Source organism: Terrapene carolina, unplaced genomic scaffold (genome assembly GCF_002925995.2).
Source record: "Terrapene carolina triunguis isolate 2854851 unplaced genomic scaffold, T_m_triunguis-2.0 Scaffold231, whole genome shotgun sequence".
In the NCBI taxonomy this organism is placed as follows: Eukaryota; Metazoa; Chordata; order Testudines; family Emydidae; genus Terrapene; species Terrapene triunguis.
In genome coordinates this window covers 18,387,743-18,412,460 of record NW_020664582.1, presented here as the reverse complement: position 1 = coordinate 18,412,460, position 24,718 = coordinate 18,387,743, and the positions used below count along the sequence as shown (strand labels likewise).

Here is a 24,718-nt window from a genome sequence, read left to right as displayed (position 1 = left end):
TTGAATAAAGATTCTCTCTCTCCAATACACTCCCCCCTCCACCCCCGATGTGACTAATTTAAAAAAAATGTTTTAATTAAATAAACTATTCCTATATCATCGCTTCTTTATTGGAATGTTTTCTGTCTAGGCTTTTCCTAAAATCTGTCTTATTCTCAGAATGTCATCTGCTTTCATAAATAAAATATATTGTCATAGTAAAGGTGTTTTGTAGTTAAAATGTTGCATTCTACTTAATCCACATTTAATTTGCCTGTATTTCAAACTCTTGTCTTCTGCCAAATTAGGTCCCAATCCTGCATATGTTTGCTCACAAGTGCAACTTTACTGTCATGAGAAGTTCTATATCAGAATTCAATTGGACTAGTCATGTCAGTAGAGTTATCTACATGCTTAAGTGTCTGCAGGATTTGTGTCCTTAGTAATCTAACAGACTATTAGGGACTTGTATATTACTTTCTGATCCCAAGGCCATAAAATTTTATGTGGAATCTACCTTTTTCTGCAGAACTATGCTTCACAACCTCACCTTTAATTAAAAAAATAAAATAAAAAGAACTCTGTCCCTTATACTTGTGAAAAAACAGCTGGTTCATGTTTTATTATTTAGCCAATGCAGAACTGGCTTCCTGAATCTGTGGACAACTTGAAACAATAGCTCTGAGAAGTCTGATCTCCTTCCATATCAATGGGATATGGACTCTGAAACTGAAAGCTGGCGATTTGCATATCGGCATTAGTTATGTCACTGCTGATTATTTAGCATACATACAATTATTTTTTTACATCCCATAATCCCAAATTGCCTCCTGCTCCATCTCAGTTGCCAAAAGCCCCAGCTGCCAGAACTTCCTTGGGCCTCCCATGATAACAACTTCTCTGATACAGTCATGGAGAGCCAATATAAAAATCTATGGCTGGTTGAAATTTAAAAATGTGGGAGCAGCAGAAAAACTGAATTTAGTATCAATGAGCAACAGCAGGGTACCGTCCTGATTGTTTTATTTTTATATTTTAATTCAAGAAAACCCTCACATTTTAGAATTTAAATTAAGTTGCTGCAGAATTTTCTGCCTGCCACATCAGAGTACCACAAAATTTAGGTTTAGCTTGCGGTGGCAACCACAAAGTATTGATGGTAATCATGGTAGATGTTCAAATACCCTGGTGAAGAGGCCATATAAATACCTGGACAGACAGACTGGATGGAGGGTAATGATGCTATTAATAGTAAAGCATCCCACTTTTCATGCATTCTTTCCCCTTTACGCACAGGGAAGCTGTGCTAGGCAGTGCAGGGAAACTGGAGGATCTAAGTGAAGGGTGATATATTGCCCTTTCTGGCCTGAACGATCAGCCAATATTTGGTGCCTTGTCAGGTTGTGACTGTTAGGAAAAAAATTGATGATACAAGTCAAGTATTTCTTTGATGCAGTCCTGTTTGTTTGCAAAGAATGTCCACAAAGTCCTGTTTCCCTGAACACAATAGAAACAAACAGCAGCAGACAGTTTCCTTGTCTGCCCCTCCATCAAGTCCTGTGCTCCAAGAAATTCTGTCCTTCTGCTCTCTCTCATGGCCACTTTCACAATTGTTTCTCTCACTGTGTGCTGGCTTTTTTCTTGCATACTCTCTCTCTCCAGAAACAATCCCCTAGCTTCTGTGTTTGTTATCAATCTAGGGAAACTCTTCAGACCACACAACGTCGCTCTGTTCAGGCTTTGCCATATGGTTGATTGCCTTGGGCGGCAGCTTCTGTTGTCTCCAGCTATTTTATTCCATAAAGGGGCTTACTTGCTCCTTTCATTTAGTCTGAAAGAAGGGTGGTTAGCACATCCGTCAGCTTTAACCACATCTGTGATAGTTAAAATATCGTTGTGCTGGAAGGTAGTAATAGCTATTTCCTATGAAACGTGTTGTGTTAATATGTCACTCCAAGGCCATGTCTACACAAGAAAAATGACCCACTTCTGACAGTACTTATCAACACTGCTTCCTCTACCTGTACCCAAAAGTTGGAATTGAAAACAGTTTAAATGCTAGTATAGACACGACAGCACTGTTTTCAGCATGTATAGAAAGGCTGATTGAAAGCACATTCCACAAGGACTCAAAATCAAGCTTTCTTTAAAGGTGATGAAAACGGTTTGTCCCATCTATCCTAGCAGTGAAATACTTTTCATACCAACTGAGGGGTGGGAGAAGAGGTAGTTGCTGACATTCATTTACTTCATTTTCTTGTTGTGTATAGGGCCAGAGAGCTGCTGGACTGAGAGATTATGTTCACCACGTCTTGTGTACAAAAAGAGCATATGAAATACAAAGGCTCCTGGTGTGTGCTATTAGAAGACAGTGATGTCTTACCATTGCAGTGTGGCAAAGGTAATAGAATTCAGGACAGTTGTGTTTCTATCTTAGCTAGAATTACCTTTTTCTAACTTAAAATCCTGTAAAAATTGGTTATGTATGTTAGGATAACTTAAGTGCTTCCATTATAAATTTATGCCAGACAAAAGATCTTTGTACACTTGTGTGGGACACAGTTCCTTCCAACCAGGTTCTTACAGTTTGAAGAATCAGTGTAATGGAAACATTTTCAAAAATTATTTTCTAACACATCTTTGGCCTATCCACACTGGAAGTTTAAAGTGTGCTAGTACATGTTTTAGTGGACATTGTGTTTAAACTTTTTTTTTTTTCTTCAAACAAATATCTCTCAAGTAGATTGAGGCCTTCATCTTTTGTTCCGTATTTGCAGGATAATGATTAATATACCAAAATAAGAAAAAGGCTAGCTAAAACCTGCAACACACTTAAAAAAACCCCACAGTTGATGCATTCATTTGTTATTTCTGAATGTGCTATGATAAATAATCTTAAACTGTCTTCTTAGTTGAGAGGAAGTTAAGCACTGACAAGCAAAAGTCTCTGATTTGATTAGTATTTTAGTGAACCTTCTGCAAGAAGAGATGATGTATTTACCGAGTATATTGCACTGAAAGTAATTTTACTCTTCAGTATTATAAGTACTGGCAGGTGTTGCTATAAAAAGAACCCGCAAGTTTTAATCATAATTTTGACTTTCATGGATGTTTCTTACCCCCATCTAATTTGCCCATCATTGTGATATTCAGACTTCAGATTTTTAAATGTAATGAATAGGGCTGTCAAGCGACTAAAAAAATTAATCGTGATTAATCGCACAATTAATTGCACTGTTAAACAATAACAGAATACCATTTATTTAAATATTTTTGGATGTTGTCTACATTTTCAAATAGATTGATTTCAGTTACAACACAGAATACAAAGTGTACAGTGCTCACTTTCTATTTATTTTTTAATACAAATATTTGCACTGTAAAAAACAAAATAAATCGTATATTTCATTTCACCTGATACAAGTACTGTAGTGCAATCTCTTTATCATGAAAGTTGAACTAACAAATGTTGAATTATGTACCAAAAAAAACTGCATTCAAAAATAAAACGCTGTAAAACTTTAGAGCCTACAAGTCCACTCAGTCCTACTTCAGCCAATTGCTGAGACAAACAAGTTTGGTTACATTTGCAGGAGATAATGGTGCCCGTTCGCATGGCACTGTTGTAACCGGCTTCGCAAGATACTTACATGCCAGCTGTGCTAAAGATTCATATGTCCCTTCATGCTTCAGCCACCATTCCGGAGGATATGATCGGTTGTGCTCGATAACAATCCAGAGCAGAGTGGACCGATGCATGTTTATTTTCATCATCTGAGTCAGATGCCACCAGCAGAAGGCTGACCTTTTTGGTGGTTCGAGTTCTGTGGTTTCCACATCGGACTGTTGCTCTTTTAAGACTTCTGAAAGCATGCTCCACACCTCGTCCCTCTCAGATTTTGGACGGCACTTCAGATTCTTAAACCTTGGGTCGAGTGCTGTATCTATTTTTAGAAATCTCACATTGGTACCTTCTTTGCATTTTGTCAAATCTGCAGTGACAGTGTTCGTAAATCAAACAACATGTGCTGGGTCATCATCCGAGACTGCTATACCATGAAATATATGGCAGAATGCAGGTAAAACAAGGAAGGGGACATACAGTTCTCCTCCAAGGAGTTTAGTAACAAACTTAATTAGCGCACTATTTTTTTAACGAACATCATCAGCATGGAAGCATGTCCTCCAGAATGGTGGCTGAAGCATGAAGGGGCATATGAATGTTTAGCATATCTGGCACGTAAATACCTTGCAACGCCAGCTATGAAAGTGCCATGCGAATGCTTGTTCTCACTTTCAGGTGACATTGTAAATAAGAAGCAGGCAGCATTATCTCCCATAAATGTAAACAAACTTGTTTGTCTTAGCGATTGGCTGAACAAGAAGTAGGCCTGAGTGGACTTGTAGGCTCTGAAGTTTTATATTGTTTTGTTTTTGAGTGTAGTTACGTAGCAAAAAAAAAATCTACATTTGTAAGTTACACTTTCATGATAGAGATTTCACTACACTACTTGTATGAGGTGAATTGAAAAATACTATTTCTTTTATCATTTTTACAGTGCAAATATTTAATAAAAAATAATATAAAGTGAGCACTGTACACTTTGTGTTCTTTGTTGTAATAGAAATCAATATATTTGAAAATGTAGAAAAACATTGAGATACTACAGTAACGGGGGGTATATAAGTACCTGAGAGAGAGTGCGTGAGCAAAGATTCAGGAAGGGATTATAACAGCTGTAGTTTAATAAAACACAAACCTGTAAGTGAGGGGAATTTGAAGAAGCAAGTCATCATGGCCATTTCATGCTTGATCTAGTATTTCTGTTATACCAGCATGTCCAGTCTTCATGCTAAAGTGGTTTCCAAAACTACTACAACAAACCTTTTGTTCCTATGAGTTTATAATATTAGCATAAAAATGTCCTCAAGGCTGAAACATGTTACAGAGCTTCATCCTTAGAGTAGGAGTATGTGCACCAAATTTCCAAAAGTGTATGTAAAGCAGCCAAAATGTCTTTTGTCGGGTGCTGTGTTGCAGCACATCTCATTAGCATGGATTTTATAGGTACATTAAGTCGGTTTTGGAGTAAAAGGCTCCATCTATACTAGGATTTTAAAGTATGATGTTAGTACGTGTTAGCTAATACATGCTAACATGTTTTAAGTCTAGTGTACATAAGGCACATTGCCTTTAGCACGTAATAAGTTGGTTGAGTTAAAGTCTAGCTCCCCTTATTAACATGTTAGCTAATATGGTTTAATTTACACATTTTTTAAAAACAGGAACTTGCAGGAAGCATGGATAGGGAAAGTGATGTTCAGAAACATGTTAGCTGATCAGAGTCAACTTTAAGCTGATCCCCAGGCTTGACTGTTGGCTAACATATTTGTGTACATAGTTTGCCCTGTCTACACTAGTTGCAAACTCCTTTTTATAGTCACATCAGTTAAAATATGTTCACTAATGCATCTTAAAAGACAGGCTCTTTTCTCCACAGGCATGCCCTAAAAGTTTGTATGCTACCACCACCTCCATACAGTCTTAGTTTCTTTGTGTTTATTCTTCATTATTAGCAAGCACATGTATAAGATTAGGATATCTGCTACCTTCCAGTAATTCTTGATGGGTTTGAAATAAGTATTAATAAGTCTCTCTCTTTATTCCTGTTCACTTGCTTCTTGTACTTCAGGTACCAAGCAGGGATAAGTTCTGATCTTGAACCACTGGCCTCCTAAATTGCTGTGTGTAGTGGTTGACATAAGTAAGTTTTTTCATCCAACCAAATACAATTCGTGTAGTTGAAACTGTACAATAACATTGACTTCAAATAGATACATTACTAGCAAGGAGTAAAACGTTATAATTTCTGTGCAGTCTTTCAGTAGGCTTTTTCTTAGAAACTGGCATTTAGTGTACAGTATCTTATAAACTGCTATGTTAACTATTTTTTCAGTCAAGGAAATTGAAAAGGATGTTTGTTTGAGATCACTAAGAGATTAGTGATCATAGAAATTGCTGTCCCAAATTAGACCCATCGTCCATCTAGCCCTACATCCTATCTCTAAGTACGGAGTACCAGATGCTTCAGAGAAGGTGCCAGAACCAACATGAAAAAATCCTGTCTAATGTCAGTGGATGTTCTCATCCATATAAATATCTAATCCTTTTTTGTTAATCTTACTAATCTTGGCCTTGTGGCAGTGAGTTCTGCAGTTTAATTCTGTACTGTTCTTTAAAGTTATTTGTATTGATTTTAAATTTGCTGCTTTCAATTTTACTGCGTATTCCCTTGTTCTTGAAGTCAGAGAGGGTAAGTAGGACCCCAGTTTACTTTTTTTTTAATACTACTATTTTTTTACCTGTAAAATATCTTCTCTCTAAATGTAGCAGTCCCAATACTTTGTCTCCCCAGATTTCGAATGTTATTGCCACCCATTTCTGAACCCCCTTCTATTTGTGCTACATCTTTTTTGAGATAGGGTGACCTGAAGTGAACACAGTATCCAGGTGTGAATGTACCATAGAGTTATATAATGGCATTATAATATTTTCAATATTATTTTTCTAACCCATTCCTTGTACATTGTAACATCTTGTTTGCTTTTTTGGGTGTCTGCAGTCTTTTTTGTGAGAGTTACAGTTAATTTAGAATTCAGCTATATGCACTAGTACATATTATTCCTTCCGGTGTTGATTACTTTGCGTTTTTCAACATTGAATTTCATCTGTCATTTTGCTGTCCACTTTCCTAGCTTTTATAGGTTCCTCTTAAGTTCTTCAGCAGTTGTAGAAATAACTAACCTAAATAATTTTGTCATGTGCAAACTGTCAGCTCATTCTTCATTCCCTTTTCCAGATAACTAATATATATATTGTACAGTGCCATCACAGGTGCTTGGATCATCTCTGTAAATCTGTCCTGCAGTTGAAAATTAATCATGTCGTCCTACTCTTTGATTTGTCTTTTAGGAGGTGTCTGACGCATGACAGTACTTGACTTTCCAGCCCATGATTACTTAACTTTCATAATAGTGTCTTGTAAGGAGTTTGTCAAAGCCTTCTTAAATGTCCAAATAAACTTCTAGTTGATTCTTCTTTACCTGCTCTTTTGTTGACACACTCAAAAAATCCTAGTAGACTAGAGAGACCCTGTTTTCCTCTACAGAAGCCATGCTGGTTTGTCCCTAGCTCATCATAACTATCTAGTTACTTTATAGTTCTATTTTTATAATGATTGCTTCAGTCAATTGTAGTAAAACTTACTGGTCTGTATTACTGGATCACCCTTAGCATTTTTGTGAGGATTACCAGTGACCATTTACTTCTATCTGATCCTCTGGTGCTGTAGCTGATTTTAATGAAAGACTGCATATTGTTGTTAGCAGTGTAGCCACTTCATTGTTAAGTTCCTTTGGAATTCTTGGACATGCACTTGTCTGGTCATGGCAACTTGCTTCTTTTTAATGTATGAACATATTCCAGCACCATCTCTTTTGACATATCAGTCTGTGACAGAACCTCATCTTTGTTACCTAAAAAGAGTAGGTCTGGGTTAAATATCTTTCTTGGTGGTGAAGATTGAGGCACAGAAATAATTTAGATTCTCTTTAATACCCTTATCCTCCTTAATTCCTGTTTTTCTATCTGGTAGTCCAGGGGGATTACCTGACTTCTTCTGCAGGCTTTCCACTTAAATAATTTCATATTTGTTTTTAAGTCTCCATTTGATCTTCAAATTCCCTAATTTCTGTTTTATCTTTTTCCTACTGTAGTTTATGTTCCTTTTTATTAGCTTTGCTTGAGTTGGATTTCCATTTTCTGTATACCTCTTTGGCTTGAATGATTTCTTGGGCTTTGCCATTTAACCAGACCTTTGTGTGTGTGTGTGTGTGTGTGTGCGCACGCACCCGTCTGTCCGTCCGTCCATCCTCCCTCCTGCCTAGCCTTGTGGCTGGAGCTTGCATATGTCTGTGACTCTGTTGGCTTCCTTGCCAACTGCACAATGGCAAAAACCAACCTATATGGTGTAGGTTTAACTAGCTTTCATGCTCAGTTTAAAGTTATTAATTTTCTCACTTTTGAATGTAGGGTCTTTTTGATTAACTTCTTCTATTTAAATTTCCCTTTCTAAATGTTAATGTCTCAGTGCTTGTTTTGGTATTATTCCTTCTCCAAGGGCATGTAACTTCATTATATTGTGGACCCTATTGTATAGTAGCTCAAGTAATAGTTACTTTTTGAGCCTATATTACTTAATACTAGGTCAAGAACAGCCAGCCCTATTGTGTACTCAGACATTAGCTGTTCCAGAAAGCAATTGTTTAAGGTGTCAAGAAAATGTTTCTCTCAGTTTATAATCCCACTGACATTTGACCAGTTTATATGCCAGGAGTTAGATTGTCCATTATTACTGTTTTATTAGACTGAGTTGTCTCTTTGATCCACCTCAGCATTGTGCAGTTGGCAAGGAAGCTGGCAGTAAAACCTACTAATATATTGGAATTCTTACGACTTATGATCAAAGGAGATGTGAATGTAAAAGTGTAAGAAGAAAGAAGTAGCCACAGGGGATTGGCTGGAGTTGATTGGGAGTGGCTATAAGAGGATCAGATTAGTAAACTTTTCATGTAGCAAGGGGTAAGTAGTTGGCAACTGTAGGCCAGAGTGGCTTGGAAATCCAGGTCTGTCTAAATATAGGACTAGTTGGAGTGCCATTAAAAACTAAGGCACCAATCTACCCTCTTTTAGCCCCTATTTGGGATATACCTGAGACCTTTGTATTCCATTTTGACCACGGATCTTGGTTCTTATCCATAAGCCATTGTTGGCTCAAATTATCTATCATATTTTTCTCTAGTCAGAATTGAATGTCTCCTTTTGTGTTTGATTTAAAGATATGTCAATTTATATGAAATCCCGAGTTAAAGGGCTTTGTATGTGTCTCCCTCTCCCCCACTGGGGATGTCATAAGATGTCACTATATGCTGCTCACGTCTCCTTAAACCCAACTAACCGTGGCACATCAGTTCATCTCTTCTCCAAGTGTTGAATGGTGTCTCTCTGATTGTAAAATTAATTTAAATCTGAAGCCTTTTCATTGGGCAAGACAGCTGCTCTTCAGGACTTCTTATTACCTTGCTGCCCTACAAAATAAGCTGTAAATATCTTTCTCTCTCACTAATTAGCACAGACACAGTTGTCCCCTGGTCATTTCTAAAATTAGAACAGACCTTGTAAGAAGTCCTCACAAGCTCATCATACTTTTGTTGTGTCAGTTTGATTCAGATGACACTAGTTCTAAGACCTGAGTGCTTGCTCAAAAAAATGTGACGTTTACTGCCCTTTAAAGTCATCTGAGAGATTCTGTAGGTTTGACTGGTATGACCTTGAAGTATTGTAGAAGACTGGGTCTCACAGCTACCCTGAGAATTGTATTCCCTAGTTATAAGTTGTACTATTGGGCTTCAAGACTCCAGCCATTGGAGACTCTGGATGCAAAAGATTCTTCCTCTTAGAATTATTGGTACACCGCAGAATATTGTTCAGAGCATCCCATTTGAAAGTAAAACATGTCCATATTCCCCTCCTCTCCTTGCCCTTCCACGCTGACACTCTTTGTTCAGTCTGGCTGTGGTGGGACAGACGCTCACCCCAGTCAGGAAGGTGTTAAAAAGCATCTCTGGGCAGTCAGCCTCAGTCTGGTGCATCTGTGAGGCCTGTCAAACCTGTAGAGGCGTGGCTCCTTAAAAGAGAGGATCCAAGCCTGGTGCAGGGCAGTGCTTGAAGGGAAGCAGAGCTTGAACCCAGAGCTCCCTAGTCCCACAGAGCAGGCGCTGCTTACCAGGAAAGCTGCTGAAGAGCCTCTGCTGCCTAGACCCTTTGAAGAGGTAGAGGGACTGTCAGTACTGTGTTAACCCTTTCACAGCCCAGGGCCGTCAGCCTGGGACCCTCCAACAGAGAGGGGTTGAGAACTCTGACCCCCTTGATGCAGGTTATTTACCTTTTGTCTTGAGGGGGAACAGCAGGATAAGCCCAGGCTGTTTTATGGGCTGTAGGAATATTTTGTTTGCCTTTTTCATTTTGAACTGCTGTTATGCCCAGCAGAGGGGAGAGCTGCCTCCCGAAACCACAGTCCAAACCAGCGCCACAGTGATACTTACAATCAGGGAAGGACATCTGGGATGAGAGAGGTGCCTACTCTCGCCCTAAGGGGCGTCCTAGAGGAGCAACCTGTGACATTAGCAGTGAGTCACAAGCTTTATAGTCCCCTTCTGTTCTTTTTATTGAATGTTTAAAATTCTCCTCCCTCCATTTAACTTACTTTTGGGGAATACTGAGATTTAGTTACTTATCACATAAATTTAACTATTTATCATCAAATTAAGAACAGAGTTGAACCTGTTTGTGGGTCCTTTATTTTTTGTAATATCTTACCAAACCGAAGAGAGACGGGAGAACTATGTACTGTAAATCATGTAGAGCTTCCGACAGGTTGAATTGACTGCTGCTGAGTTGTAAGTTATCTGAGGAGGGTACAGAGGAATCTATTAGACAAAAACAACCACAAAACATTTAGATACTTGGTCTAAGGCCCGGTCTACATTGACATTTTAAGTCGACATAGCTATGGCACTTAGGGTGTGTGCCCTGATTGCCATAGTTAGGCCCATTTAACCCCTGGTATAGACATACCTAGGTCAATGGAAGAATGCTTCAGTCAACCGAGCTACCATCGCTCGGGGAGGTGGTGCTCCTACAGCGACATAAAAACCCCTTTCGTCGCTGTAGGCTGCATCTACACTACAGAGTTATGCCAACACAACTGTGGCATCATATCTATGCGGCTATCGTCCCCATAGCGTAGACATAGCCTAATTCCACATAGTATGGCTCATTTTTCCTGCAATGGGTCATTAGCTTGCTTGCAGACAAGTCAGTCGCTGGCTCAGGGATAGTTTTCTTTCTGAAGAGCTGGCTAGTTTTGGTCTCCCTTCAGAACTATAGGCAAGGTGGGGATGGACAACCCTGTTGCAGAGTTTGGTTTAGATCAAACAGTTCTCCTGAGGCTATTCCGTAAGGAGGTACAATAAAAGAGAGAGACAATACAGGAAGATGGAGCAGAAATTGCCCCAAGGAGATTCCACACCGAGAACCCCCCGACCTCACCCCTTTAAAAAACTGTTTGTGTGACCCGTGGTATGCGCAGTTGAAAACAGAGTCTCAGCTGAGTGGCAGACTTGTCTCCACTGCAGACGAAGGAACACTCATCATGATTATAAAATGCTTGTTTGGACATAGGCCAAAATAAATACTTGATAGGGTTAACCAAAGAACCCAGGTGCAGATTCCTCCTATCCCCATTGTCTAAGGGTTCATCTCTGATGCTCACACAAATATAGATCAGAGGGAAGCTTGAAGAAAGATGGTCCAGTGAATAAGGTACTAGCCTGAGACTTTGGTTAAGTTCCATACTCTGTGACAGACTTCCTGTATGAACTTGGGCAAATCCTTTAGTCTCCCTGTGTCGGTTCCCCACGTCCCAGAGATTTTGTGTGGATAAATACGTTTGAGTCACTTCGATGCTATAGTAACAGGGGCTGTACAAATATCTAAGATAGCTAGCTATAGTTAAGGCTGCAAGTTTGTCACAGAAGTCACGGCTCATGCAGCCCCTGCACCGATTGTACCGGCTGCTGCTGGGGCAGTCTTGGGCCACCGTGCACCCCCAGCAGCGGAGGTTGGGTGTGGGAGGGGGTTGAGGAATGGGATGGGGTGAGGCAGGCTCTGGGCGGCACTTACCTGGGGGGCTCTCTGGAAGTGGCAACATCCCCCTCGCTCAGCTGCCAGGTGGAGGCATGGCCAGGCAGCTCTGCGCGCTGCCTCCGCCTACAGGCACCGCCCCCGCGGCTCCCATAGGCTGCGGTTCCTGGCCAATGGGAGCTGCGAAGCCAACGCTCTGGGCAGAGGCAGGGTGCAATGCTGGCTGGCCACGCCTCTGCCTAGCAGCTGAGCGAGGGGGATGTCGCCGCTTCCGGGGAGCCCCCCAGGTAAGCACCGCCCAGAGCCCACCTCACCCCATCCCGTGCCTCAACCCTGTGCCCCCTCCCACACCCAAATTCTGATGCAGCTGGGGGGACGGGGAGGGGAGGGGGAGAGGGGAGGCGCGGAGCCAGGTAGGGAGCCTGCCGTCCCTGCCAAATCCCCCCTCCCCAGCACCAGCGGGGGTCCCGGGCCGTGCATGTCCCGCCCCCCCCACACACACACACACCGGGGCCGCCCTCCCCCAGCACTCGTGGCACCCTTGGGCAACCTCCCTCCCCCCCAAGTTTTAGTCATGGGTATTTTTAGTTAAAGTCATGGACAGGTCACGGGCCATGAATTTTTGTATACTGCCTGTGACCTGTCCGTGACTTTTACTAAAAATACCCGTGACTAAAACGAAGCCTTAGCTATAGTCCATCTGGTCCTGAATCAAAGAGAGGCCAGTGCCTATATCCCATTGTTTTCCTACTCCCCAGAAGTTTGGGAGGGAACAGAGCAGTTCTGGATCTGAAGTACTTGAAGAAGTTTTTGTGAAAATCAAAATGCAAGAGGGATCCATATCTTATGGAGACTTCCTTTTGTCTATACGCACCCTTCCACATCCTTATTTGCTCATGGACTCAGGGACTTTAAGGTCAGCAGGGATTATTGTGATCATCTAGTCTGACCTCCTGCATATCGCAGGCGACAGAACTTTGCCCACCCACTTCTATAATAGACCCTAACCTCTGGCTGAGTTACTGAAGTCCTCAAATCATGGTTTAAAGACTTCAAGTTACAGAGAATCCATCATTTAGACTGGTCTCCCATGTTTAAGAAAGATGCATTCAAACTGGAACAGGTGCAGAGATCACAGGTTTGATCAACCAATACACTCAGGTCTCCTCCTCTGTCATGTCCCACTGATAAATCCGCAGCTTATAGCAAAAATCCTTGTTGTCAGTCCCTAAATGCATGACTTTGCACTATTAAATTTCATCCCATTTCTATACTCCAGTTTACAAGGTCATCCAGATCTTCTTGTATATATTCCAGTCCGCTTTCATATTGGCAGTACCTCCCAACTTTGTGTCATCCACAAAGTTTATTAGCGCACACTCACTTTTTGTGCCAAAGTCAGTAATGAAAATGTTAAATAAAATTGGTCCCAAGACTGATCCGTGAAGAACTCCACTAGAAACTTCCCTCCAGCCTGACAGTTCACCTTTCATTATGACCTGCTGTAGTCTCCCCTTTAACCAGTTCCTTATCCAACTTTCAATTCTCATATTAATTGTCATCTTCTCCAATTTAACTAATAATTTCCCATTTGGAACTGTATCAAATGCCTTACTGAAATCCAGGTAGATTAAATCTACTGCATTTCCTTTGTCTAAAAAATCAGTTATCTTCTCAAAGAAGGATATCAGATTGGTCCGGCATGATCTACCTTTTGTAAAACATGTTGTATTTTATCCGAATTTCCATTCATCTCTCTGTCTTTACTACTTTCTCTTTCAAAATTTGTTGCAAGACCTTGCATACAATTGAGGTCAAACTAATCTTATGGCAATTTGCTTTGCTGATGGTTGGCACCATTTCCAGTACATACAGATCCTTACTCAGGCTGTTTATTTAGGTCTTGGAGGTTCTACTAGCAGCTCTCAGACAGGAAACAGTGCATATCTGTATCTTCTTTGATGACCTTCTGCTCTGTGCCCCATCGAGATGCAAGGCCCCAGTGGACACCCTGTACAAGCAGTACAAGTACCAGGGAAGCATAGGTTCGAGATAAACTGGGAGAACCATTAGTTCATGCTATTTAAAGTTATTCATGTGGGGTGCAATTTGTCACAAAGTATTCATTTCTAAGGAGTGAAAGCAGAAGTTAACAAAGTCCATGTAGTGAGTTCAGTATTCCTTCAGAATGCACGATCCTGTCCCTCCCATGTCTTCTGTACATATATACCACAGGGGCTAAATTCCACATAGTGCCTGTCTAGATTTTTTTTCTCCTGTTGTGTCCCCTGGACTTATCATCACTTCCAACCAAGATCAAGGACCTTTCAGAAGTGTCCATATCACATCAGTGGTAGATGATGAATAACAGATGCTGGAAGGCTCTCCAAATCTCAGAACTAGACAAAAGGTAACATATGCCAGTTTAGGGGGTGGTGGAGCACCTTCAGCATAGGAATAGTCCAAGGCACATGGTCTAACAAAGAGAAGAAGCTATGTCAACTGCCTAAAACTGCAAGCCATCCTGCAAGACCTGAAGATGTTCTTATATTCAATGTCAGACATCCACATATGTGCCATGGTGTAATTCAGAATGGAGATGGAAGCCAGGTCACTTGCTATGCAAGGAGAGGCCAGATATTATTGCTGGGCAAATAGAATAACCTGTTCACCTGGGCAATGTACATCAAAGGGAAAAACAACCCAACCGTAGATTGTCAAAGCAGGCAAAGTATGGACCTTGTGAGCAGGAGCCTACGTTGAGGAGTGCTTTGACGCAGATCCAGAGTTTGTATGTATTCCTGCTGTACCTGCTTCTGCCCTGGACTGCACAGAAAGTCAGAAAGGAGAGGACTTTCATAATTCTGGTGGCATCATGGTGACTACAGAGACCCTGAATTTTGGACCCAGTAAACACGACAACAGAACCATTGTTGTGTGTGCCACATAAAAAGGATCTCCTGATTGCCCCAAGGACCCCTTTGTGCAACCTGACTGCAGCAGACTAGCCAGCTGCCTGCCCTTTGACAGGGAGCAACTAAAGGAGGAGGGCTATTTGGCCAGGTAACCTCTACTCTTTCCATTTCCAGATAAGCTCTATCAATTGAGTAAATATATTATCTTGGTAAAATTTTAAATGCTGCTTTAGAGAGCAGAGTTACACCAAGATCAGCAAAAATACATCATGTACAGTGCTAGAGTTCCTTCAGGACAATTTCACTGTGGGTTTAAATGCACTGAAATTGAAGGTATGCACATCCGCGCTACTCAATGTGCTGGGAGTGTCAGAAAGAAGAATGTATATATGCAGGCATTGCATTTGTTCAAGAAGCCTTACTCGTACATCTTCAACAACTACACAGAGGGACTCCACCTTGGGGCATCAGATTGGTATTCAGTATCACTGTGGTACGTCCTTTAGAACTTCTGAGGGAGGTTTCTCTTTATTACCTTTCTGTTAAGTGGGGTTTTTATAGACGTTATGTCAACAGTCTATAACCAGACAAATATCGGAATTAGGAACTCTGCCCATAGAACTCAACTTCAGCATTTCTGTTACAGAAAAAATAGTTCTTGGGATCATCCTGGAATTTCTCCTTAAAGTCAACTCCATGTCCCATAAATCACAGGATGTAGCACTGATGTTCTTGTGTCCCAAGCCATCATGCCCATCAGAAAAGCTGTGGCATACCTTGGATGCTTGTATACCAGTAAAAAACAAACAAAAACCATTTCAAGATAAAACTAGGTAGTTCAGGAAATATATCTCAGTATTTGTGCTCCATCATCCAACTGTAAGGAACAAAAAGACAGTCTTTGTTCTCTAGATAGCTAGGTGGCGTGTATTGGTCACATATGTCAAAGATCTTATCTGCGTCTATATTCAGGCCACACTTCCTGAGAGTAATAGTGGACTCTTGGGTACACACATACACTCAAGAAGAAATCTGCCAATCTCCATGCATTCCTTCATAAAGTTCTTCAGAGTTACAATATGCCAATGTCATCCCATGCTGTTCTCGGGATGATGGTGTGGCATGTTGTAGAGCAGCAGTCAATCAGGAAACCGTGAAATATATGAACCTTATTATTCAAAGAAAGTAAATTTTGGAATGAGCATTTATGATTTTTCCTCTTCTATCTGTATGCTAGAATGCTGTTTGACTCTTCTTTCCGTATGTTGTAGTCTTGCTTTGCAAGATTGGAGTTGGGTTTTTTTAATATCAATAATGTAAGTAGATACTACCATATGCCTACTCTGCTTGATGCATCAACCTTGATAAAAAGGAAACATGCTTGAGCTACATGGTTAGACACCATGTTGGAAAAAATCTTTTATAGACTTTTGACATAAGTTATAAAGCTTGTGCTGTTAAAGTGGTTGGTGTCTTTGTGATAGCATGGAGGAATGTGAACTCTCAAGTACCTTTCTAGAAGTAAATGAAACATTGACGGCTCCATGTTCGTCTACTAAAAGCAACTTGCATTCTATAATTTAAATCTTTAATTTAAATCTTTTAGCTTAATTTTCTTGTTTTACTTATATATGTAACTGTTGCATTGTACGTTCATTTTCAGAATCTATCAATAAATAGCCAAAAGATATAAAGCACTGAAAGGGGAATTATTCGTTTGCTCATTGTTGTTTTTTTTTTTTTAATTATATTTGTGGGTCAGGCCTTAAATCTCCAATTTAAAATGGATAGATATTTTGACATATCAGTTTGTATTTTAAGCATTCTTTTTTTTCTCACTCTAGCTTCAGGCATACATGAGAATAAAAGAAAAAATTGTAAAAAGTCAATGGTTTCAGTAGTTCCAGTTTAATGTATTTATGATAGTGGTGGTAATTTTTGCTGTCAACTGGAAACCATTCATGAAAATGCTAATAGTGCGTTGAGAGGATAATTTAATCTCTGCTTCATATGCTCCTTGGAACTGACCCATATGCAAGAAACAAAATCCCTTTTCCCTTCTTTGACAGTTGTATGATGAAACTCATTTCTCATCTATTTTATGCTATTACATTCAATCCTGCCAGAGGAAATTACTCTCAAAATTTAGTAATTGTTTACATTTTATATACTCTTTTTTGTGTTTAATTAATTTCCAATTACTATCCCAATGCAGCTTGACACAAATCATGAGCAAAAAGTTAATTCTCTAGTAAATAAGCAATATATTATTCACCATTTTCTAACGTACTGAAATTGTACAATTAATAAGAATCTGAAAATATTAAGCTATATAATTGCTTAAATAAATGTATATAGTTATAGTGTACCTCATAGGTAGCAAAAAGTTGTACCAAGTCTTGTGTAAAGGCTCTAGTTAGTTGCAAAGTAACATGTTTTAATGGTTATATCAACCAATGAGAATGCACCTTTCTTTAGAAAATGACTGAAATAGAAATGGAAAAGTTGATTAAAATCAGTTATTTAAATTTAGGCTTTCTACTTGGTGATTTAAATCATGAATTAAATTGCTGATTTAAATGGTCTTGATTTAAATCTCCACCCTGGGGGGGTAGAGTGTTTGAACTGATAGACTTGCTGAACCTTGATGTGTGTTGTGTACTTCGTTCTTCAGAAAAAGACAAGGGGTAGTTAATATTATAACTTTTTGGTAAGTGGAACTATTCCATTGTACAATAAAGCAAAAGACAGCAAGAAGATGTAAAGCTATTTAATAGGTGGAAATTGCGCTAGTATGTCTCGGCAATGCTTGTTCATTTTAAACTTACACAAGGATACGCATAACATCATGTATAAATTTGTAACTATTGCACTAAAATCAGTTTTTATGTTTTTATATATACATATAGTAGTAATTATGTTCAAGATTCAGGATAATCAAACTTTTTGAGAATAAAAGAAGAACATTTCTTTTAAGGTATTTGAAATAACAGATGAATAATCCTGATGTTTTTGCTGGTCCCACTTTAATTTGCCATTTACTATGTGAAGTAAGGTAGAGAACCAGCCTTACACCACTTCTGTATTAGTAGTCATTTAGCCTGGAGGGAGTTTCAGCACTGGTAAAAAGCCCTGCCTGTTGATGACATTCCACAGGCATACTCAAAAATCATGCCAAGAATGAGAATAGTGGCTAGTTTGAGGGGGACAACCCTGTAATCCTTCTCAGCTCTGTGTATCTAGGATTCTCATTCTCTCTCTCTCAGATGCACTATGAAGGGGACATGTGACTTTTGGCCATATTGGCAGGTTTGTCCAAGCCTAGACCCCACTGATTAACAGATGTAGGGGAAAGAGCATTGTGGGATTGCAGCAGTTGCTTTTGAACAACAATGTCCTTTTTGTAAGAATCTGATGCTTTTTAAAAGATGCAACATGACATCATTACCGTTGATCCAAGAAACATTCCTTCAATAATACTGTGTGCTGTGGTTATCAGCTCCCTTCCCCCATTCCTTTCTCTTGCCTCTCTGACTTATGGTTTTTGTCTATTGTTCAGCTCTAGGCTGTAAATGCGAAACAGTTGTCTTTTAATGTCATGTTCTTTTTAGGGCTGGGAAGGATCAAATGTAATATTGTTGACCTTTTTGCTTTTCTATCACATCTGTTATAAATGAAGTACATTTCAGGTGTCTACTAAATTGCAGCTAATTCTTGTTCTCTCCCGTGTGAAACCTTAAGAGATAAAAATAGATAATACTTAGTCCTGCCTCAGTGCAGGGGACTGGACTAGATGACCTTTCAAGGTCCCTTCCAGTCCTACATTTCTGTGATTCTGTGATTATAGATAAGATGTAGGCATGACAATCCCGTACATTTGACTCCATCTAATTGAGCTACATTTTATATATAATTCCTGTGCTAATCATACGTTTTAATATAAATGAATAGAGAAATTAATAAGTTGACATCAGTGTCACTGTAATGGCACCTGCATAAATACATACTTAAAACACATTAATAATTATATTTGCACAACAGTTCATAATTTCATTTAATTTCTTATACCCAATCCATCACTGTGGTATCTGCATGTGTAATTGTTCCTTAGGTGCTGAGAATGGGCTATCATGGAAACACATTTATGGTTATATTACAAATGTTTAAAATCCTGGCTGTTTGGAGGTACATTAGGGAAATCCTGGACTTTGCTTGATTTTCTTGCATCCTATCTCCCAAATACCTCTTAGCCAGACAAGCTGGAGAGTCATGCAGCATTGATAACTAGGTATGTCTTGGCTGTGTTCGCACACAATAGTGCTTTCCATGGTGTGGTTCTGGTAGTTGCTTGAAACTAACAAGGATCATGTTGTCTTTGTCAGTTTCACATGCTGTCGGTGCCTAGAGGAAAATACTACTATGCACAAGCACTCTAAGAAGCATTATTTTTTTCTATAATTTCTGTAGGAGTCGCTTCCAGGGGGAGGGGCAGAACCAATGATTCAACAGAGATCTGGAGGTGGGGGTATAGAGACCAGAAAAGGAGACAATTGGGCAGTAACATAACATAACACTTAAACTCAGATTTATGGTCCTTGTCTGCTATGAAGTTAAAAACCTTCTGTAGGTTTAACATACAAAATGTAAAGTGTGGAAGTGTAAACCTTGACTAGACAGAACAAAAAGATTTGGAGAAGAAAGTGGATAGTATGTTAGCTATTTGCCAGTGATATAGTTGTTTTGGTTGGTAACATTTTATGGAGGATTGTGAGAAACTCCCAATGCCAAGGCCTGGTCCTCACTATGCGAAAATGTGAGGTTTTTTAACGTTAGCGAAAATCCTAGAGTAGACAAGGCCAGTTGTTGTTGTTTTAACTTGTGTTAGCTGGTCAAGGTAAACTCTAACATGTTAGAACTGCAACTGCCCTGTCTACAATAGGATTTTAACACATTAAAAGTACACCTTTTTTCCTAGTGTAGACATGGTCCAAAATGGCCTATACATTTTGGATAAATGTAAGGCAAAGCACCCTTAAAAGAACTTTCAGGTTCTTCTGTGAAAAGCTATTGGAGATGGCTTAATGCAAATGGCTTTGTTATGTGCTTATAGCAGTTAGAGGAAACCTCAATGCTTGAGTTTGTCTGAAGGGACAGACAGACACATGTTACTCTTTCTGATTTTGGTCACCATCCCTCTAAGATGTGGGTAGTGATAGAAAATATCAAGAGCAGGCATATAAGATAGAGGTCTTGAATTTATGTATCAGAAGAGATTGAAAAGTCTGAGGGTATGGACTTGTCTACACTGCACTGCTGTAGAGCTTCAGTGAAGATGCTGCCTACGCCGATGGGAGGGTTAGGTAATTCATCTCCCCTCGAGAAGCGGCAGCTAGGTTGACAGGAGAGTTCTCTCGTTGACGTAGCGCTGTCTACGCTGGGGGTTAGGTCGGATTAGCTGCGTTATTCAGGTGTGTGGATTTTTCACACCCCTGCACGACCTAGTTATACCGACCTAATTCTTCTTTTGACCTAGCTACCAGCTCTTGGGGGTTATCTAGGCTGATGGGAGAGCCCCCCTGTGGGGGTAGGTAGTGTCTAGCATGGTGCAGCTGCAGCATTTCAAGGGCAGACAAGCCCTTATTTAACTATGAAAGGAGAAGGGTTAAAGGTGATTTGATGGAAGTATTGAAAATTAGTGACAGTTGATCAGTGCCTCCTTTTTAGCCTGTGGTCTAATCAAAGAAGAAGGTAATACTGAATTAAATTAAGCTAAAGGGCAGTAAGTTTAGAACCAAGGAAGGAAATGTTCCTTTACACACACTATAGTTAAGCAGGAGAATTCACTATTGCCAGAGGCCATTGAGACACATACTGTTGGGTGAATTTTTAAAAAGGAGCAGATAATTGTATAACCATTAACATCTGTATCTCTGCAAATGAAAGATCACATGGGGAATTAAGCCTTCATAAGCTGTTCAATTTTTGTAGGCCTGGAAGGAATTTTTTCCCATTAGATCCCTGCATGATGGCTAAGTGGATTGTAGGTGGGTTTTCATTTTTTGTGTGCCTTCCATAGAGGGATAAGTTGCAGGCCTCTGTTGAGGGCAGGATACCAGACTTGCGTAGCAGTTGGACTGATCTGGTATAGCACCTCCTGTGTTAACAGCATCACTCGTTATGAGTGGGATGCTTGGTCTACAAGAAATTTGGACTCTGCTTATCTGTAGGCTTCAGTAATGAGTTGCTTTGCTCTGGCTCTGAGATTCGTAATCAGTGATAAGTTGTAATGTTTTTCTTACAGTAATCCATGCTGAAGAGGCCCCATTCATGCAGATGAACAAAGGGTTGAGGCAGCACTTTCAACCCAGATAGTCGGCTAACTGCCCAGCAGGATGCCATCAACCAGCCGAGCGGGCAGCCTGAAGGACCCAGAAATTGCAGAGCTCTTCTTCAAAGAAGATCCAGAAAAACTCTTCACAGATCTCCGAGAGATTGGCCATGGAAGCTTTGGAGCAGTTTATTTTGTAAGTAATTTGAACAGACAGTAACTTGTGAATATTAGCTGGCTAATTTTTAACTCTGGATATTGCCTTTTTACTACTTATTGAGGAAAATTAACTAGTCTGAAACATTGAGGTTTTTATGGTAGGCTCTTTGGGTGAGGGAGGTGGTCTTGTTATGTGTTCGTACAGTGTCTAGCACGATGGGGCCTCAATCCCTCACTGGAGTCCCTAGGTGTTACCACCATATTAATAATCAGAAAAGCTGGGTCAGGGTCCATGACTGGTGCTCTTAGGCATGACAGTAATACAAACAATAATAAGTAGTCAGGGATCTAGTTGCACATTAAAATTGCAGGGGCCTAGCAGCAGCAAAGTTTGCAATTGCAAGGCAAAGTACTTGAAAAGAGACAGCTGCCATCATAAATCAAAGAGTGTTTTGCATCAGCAAGTAATCAAGTCTGTGTAGTAAAATGAACTACAGCTACTCTGGCTTGGTTAGCCAATTAAACTCCTGCTTACCTTTCTGGCAATGTTAACTGCCATTAAACTATCTGTCTGCAGCTGAAAAGCCCAGACCCAATCTCTCCATTCCCCAGACCCCACATACTAATCACAGCACTAACAGGAAACATGTTCACCTGAGGCTCAGTCTTGGGCATGCTCAGTAGTGCACCTTTTCTTGGTCTCACCTGGCTAACATCATCAAGGCCCATATTTCTGCCACTCTTCATGACTGGCAGCTGAGTTCTATTGCTCTGCTCAGCTCCTCTTCATTTCAGGCCCTCCCTTCTGACTGGCAGTGCAGTTCTGTTGCGCCATACAGTTCCTTCTCACCCCCTGCCCCTGAGAGCAGCTCAGTTTTCTTTCTCCACCCACCACTCAGCCCCTCCACAGCCATTTTCTCTCTCACTGTGTCACTCGGTCTGCCCCAGTGTCCCATGCTGTCCTTGTCCAACAGACAGGAATCCCAATATTTGTCTATATAGCATTTCTACTTGACCTGAACTTTTGGAGAACAGGATTTTCCCCACCTGCTCTCTGCTTACATAGCACAGCTGAGACATGGGATCTCTCTTAGCCTCTTACAGCTACTTCATTTGCAACTTACTGTCTGTTAACCAAAGTGCATAGTGTGAGACCTTCATTCAAAAGCCATTTTCTGGTGCAAGCCTTTTCTCATTTATAATAGGTGTGGCCAGACCTGTCAATTTTCTTACAGAGAGCTATTTGTGTCAGTATTTTATGAGCTTCCTATTCATTGTTAATAATTGCAGCAGACTATGTTGGGAACCTTCCAGCACAAATTTAATGCAGCACAGATGAACTAATTAGGAAAAGCTTCTTAATTTTGTTCCTTGCTTAAAATTATGAGCAGCCACTGTCTGGGAACAGATCGGTGTGAGCAAATGTTTTATAATGAAGTAAATGCCACAGGTGAACATTACTTAATATCATTAAATTCACTGCAGAGAAAACTGGAAATAGATTTCATATCGACTCACTTCTCCCCTCTGCTCACTTTTTAATACAATTTTTAAATGTTTCCAATCTTGCTACATATTATTATGGCACATAAGTGTCATGGGGATAGTTAACCAAAACGAGCACATCGTTAGAGGTCACCTGCATGCTATGTGCTAGGGATGCTCTCAAACAGCGAGAAAAGAGGAACATTCATCACATCAGTATCTCTGTGAACTCCATGTTTCTTTTCAAGTTAAAAATCATTTAAGGGTTGAATGCCCTTTACCAGGACACCCTTCAAGCAACATGACAAGTGCTGCCATGAATTTAAATGGTGGAGAACCCACCCCCCCAAGCTTTTCAACCCTTCTCTTCTCTACATGCTCTCTGACTAAACATTATTGTCAGAAAGTTCATTAACAAAGAGGGATTTCTACCTTACTGTGTTCAGATTGTGCTTCTGTTGCACTGCAGGTAGGAGATTAAGCATAGACTCATAGATTCTAGGACTGGAAGGGACCTTGAGAGGTCATCGAGTCCAGTCCACTGCCCGCATGGCAGGACCAAATACTATCTAGACCATCCCTGATAGACATTTATCTAACCTACTCTTAAATATCTCCAGAGATGGAGATTCCACAACCTCCCTAGGCAATTTATTCCAGTGTTTAACCACCCTGACAGTTAGGAACTTTTTCCTAATGTCCAACCTAGACCTTCCTTGCTGCAGTTTAAGCCCATTGCTTCTTGTTCTATCCTTAGAGGCTAAGGTGAACAAGTTTTCTCCCTCCTCCTTATGACACCCCCTTAGATACCTGAAAACTGCTATCATGTCCCCTCTCAGTCTTCTCTTCTCCAAACTAAATAAACCCAATTCTTTCAGCCTTCCTTCATAGGTCATGTTCTCAAGACCTTTAATCATTCTTGTTGCTCTTCTCTGGACCCTTTCCAATTTCTCCACATCTTTCTTGAAATGCAGTGCCCAGAACTGGACACAATACTCCAGCTGAGGCCTAACCAGAGCAGAGTAGAGTGGAAGAATGACTTCTCGTGTCTTGCTCACAACACACCTGTTAATACAACCCAGAATCATGTTTGCTTTTTTTTGCAACAGCATCACACTGTTGACTCATATTTAGCTTGTGGTCCACTATAACCCCTAGATCCCTTTCTGCCGTAAGCAGTCTTCCTAAAGGACAAAAGGTAAGCTTTGCATGATGCTGTTCAATGTTTGTGTATCATGTGTCTTTTGTTAATAAAGGAGTGTGCCCTGTAGAAGATATGTGTGGTATGTTACTATATATTGTCATTTTGCATTTTAAGCTTCAACACACAAACTAGACATGTGATTACAGTATCTTTTTTGCTCTTGAAAATTTCTTGTAAGAAATTTTATATCTGAAGCTATTTTATAGATAGACATTATATTACATAAAGCTCTACCCAAAAAGATGAGATGAACCTGGTGGGTGGGGAGGAATTTATTAAGGTAAAGATTATGTATATGAAGTTAGATTGGGAGGGCATGAATGTCTCATTTCTGATTTTCTTGCAAAACCAGTAATTCCTTACTAAAGTAAAAATTATCTTGTATTCCATCAGCAATATTCAATTCTTGGATAATACACTATTAAAGTGTTCTCTAGTTAAGTTAAATGTAGTTAAAACTTCAAAGGAGCATTGCCAAAGCTGCTGTACTTAAAGTATCAGCTTTGTTATGCTTTTTGTGTCACACGCATACATCTTGTATCATTGGTCTAGCTATTCCTTTCTTGGAGACTTTGATACCTTCCCTTCCCTTGAGGACTGAACACTATGCATGTGCATACATGCCTGAAATCTCAAACAAGCCCTGGGTTGTATGATCACCTAATAAATTGGGTGACATCATAACACCAATGCAGCCCTTGTTTTGGATGTCATGGATTTTTCCAGGCTAGGGAAGACACTTAAAGAAACTGGGTGCCTTTAACTCTCTGGCTTGTCACCCTTCATGGCTCTTTTCTTTTCATATTCAGTTTCTGGCAGTTATTGACTGCTGATGCTAACTTACGATCAATAATATTTGTGTGTTTGAGGTGGGTGTTATTTTT

At 40.1% G+C, this 24,718-nt stretch overlaps 1 protein-coding gene across 1 annotated transcript in view; it reads left to right on the top strand.

Annotated features, from left to right (window-relative positions):
• The first annotated feature begins 311 nt into the window (after window positions 1–311).
• Window positions 312–24,718, top strand: part of TAOK1 (TAO kinase 1) — a 72,225-nt gene continuing 47,818 nt past the window's right edge. Inside the window, exons 1-3 of the mRNA XM_029912501.1 lie at window positions 312–371; window positions 2,250–2,380; window positions 20,960–21,182. Of these exons, the coding sequence (XP_029768361.1) occupies window positions 21,051–21,182 (132 nt within the window). The 5' untranslated portion in view covers window positions 312–371; window positions 2,250–2,380; window positions 20,960–21,050. The remainder of the gene's footprint in view (window positions 372–2,249; window positions 2,381–20,959; window positions 21,183–24,718) is intronic.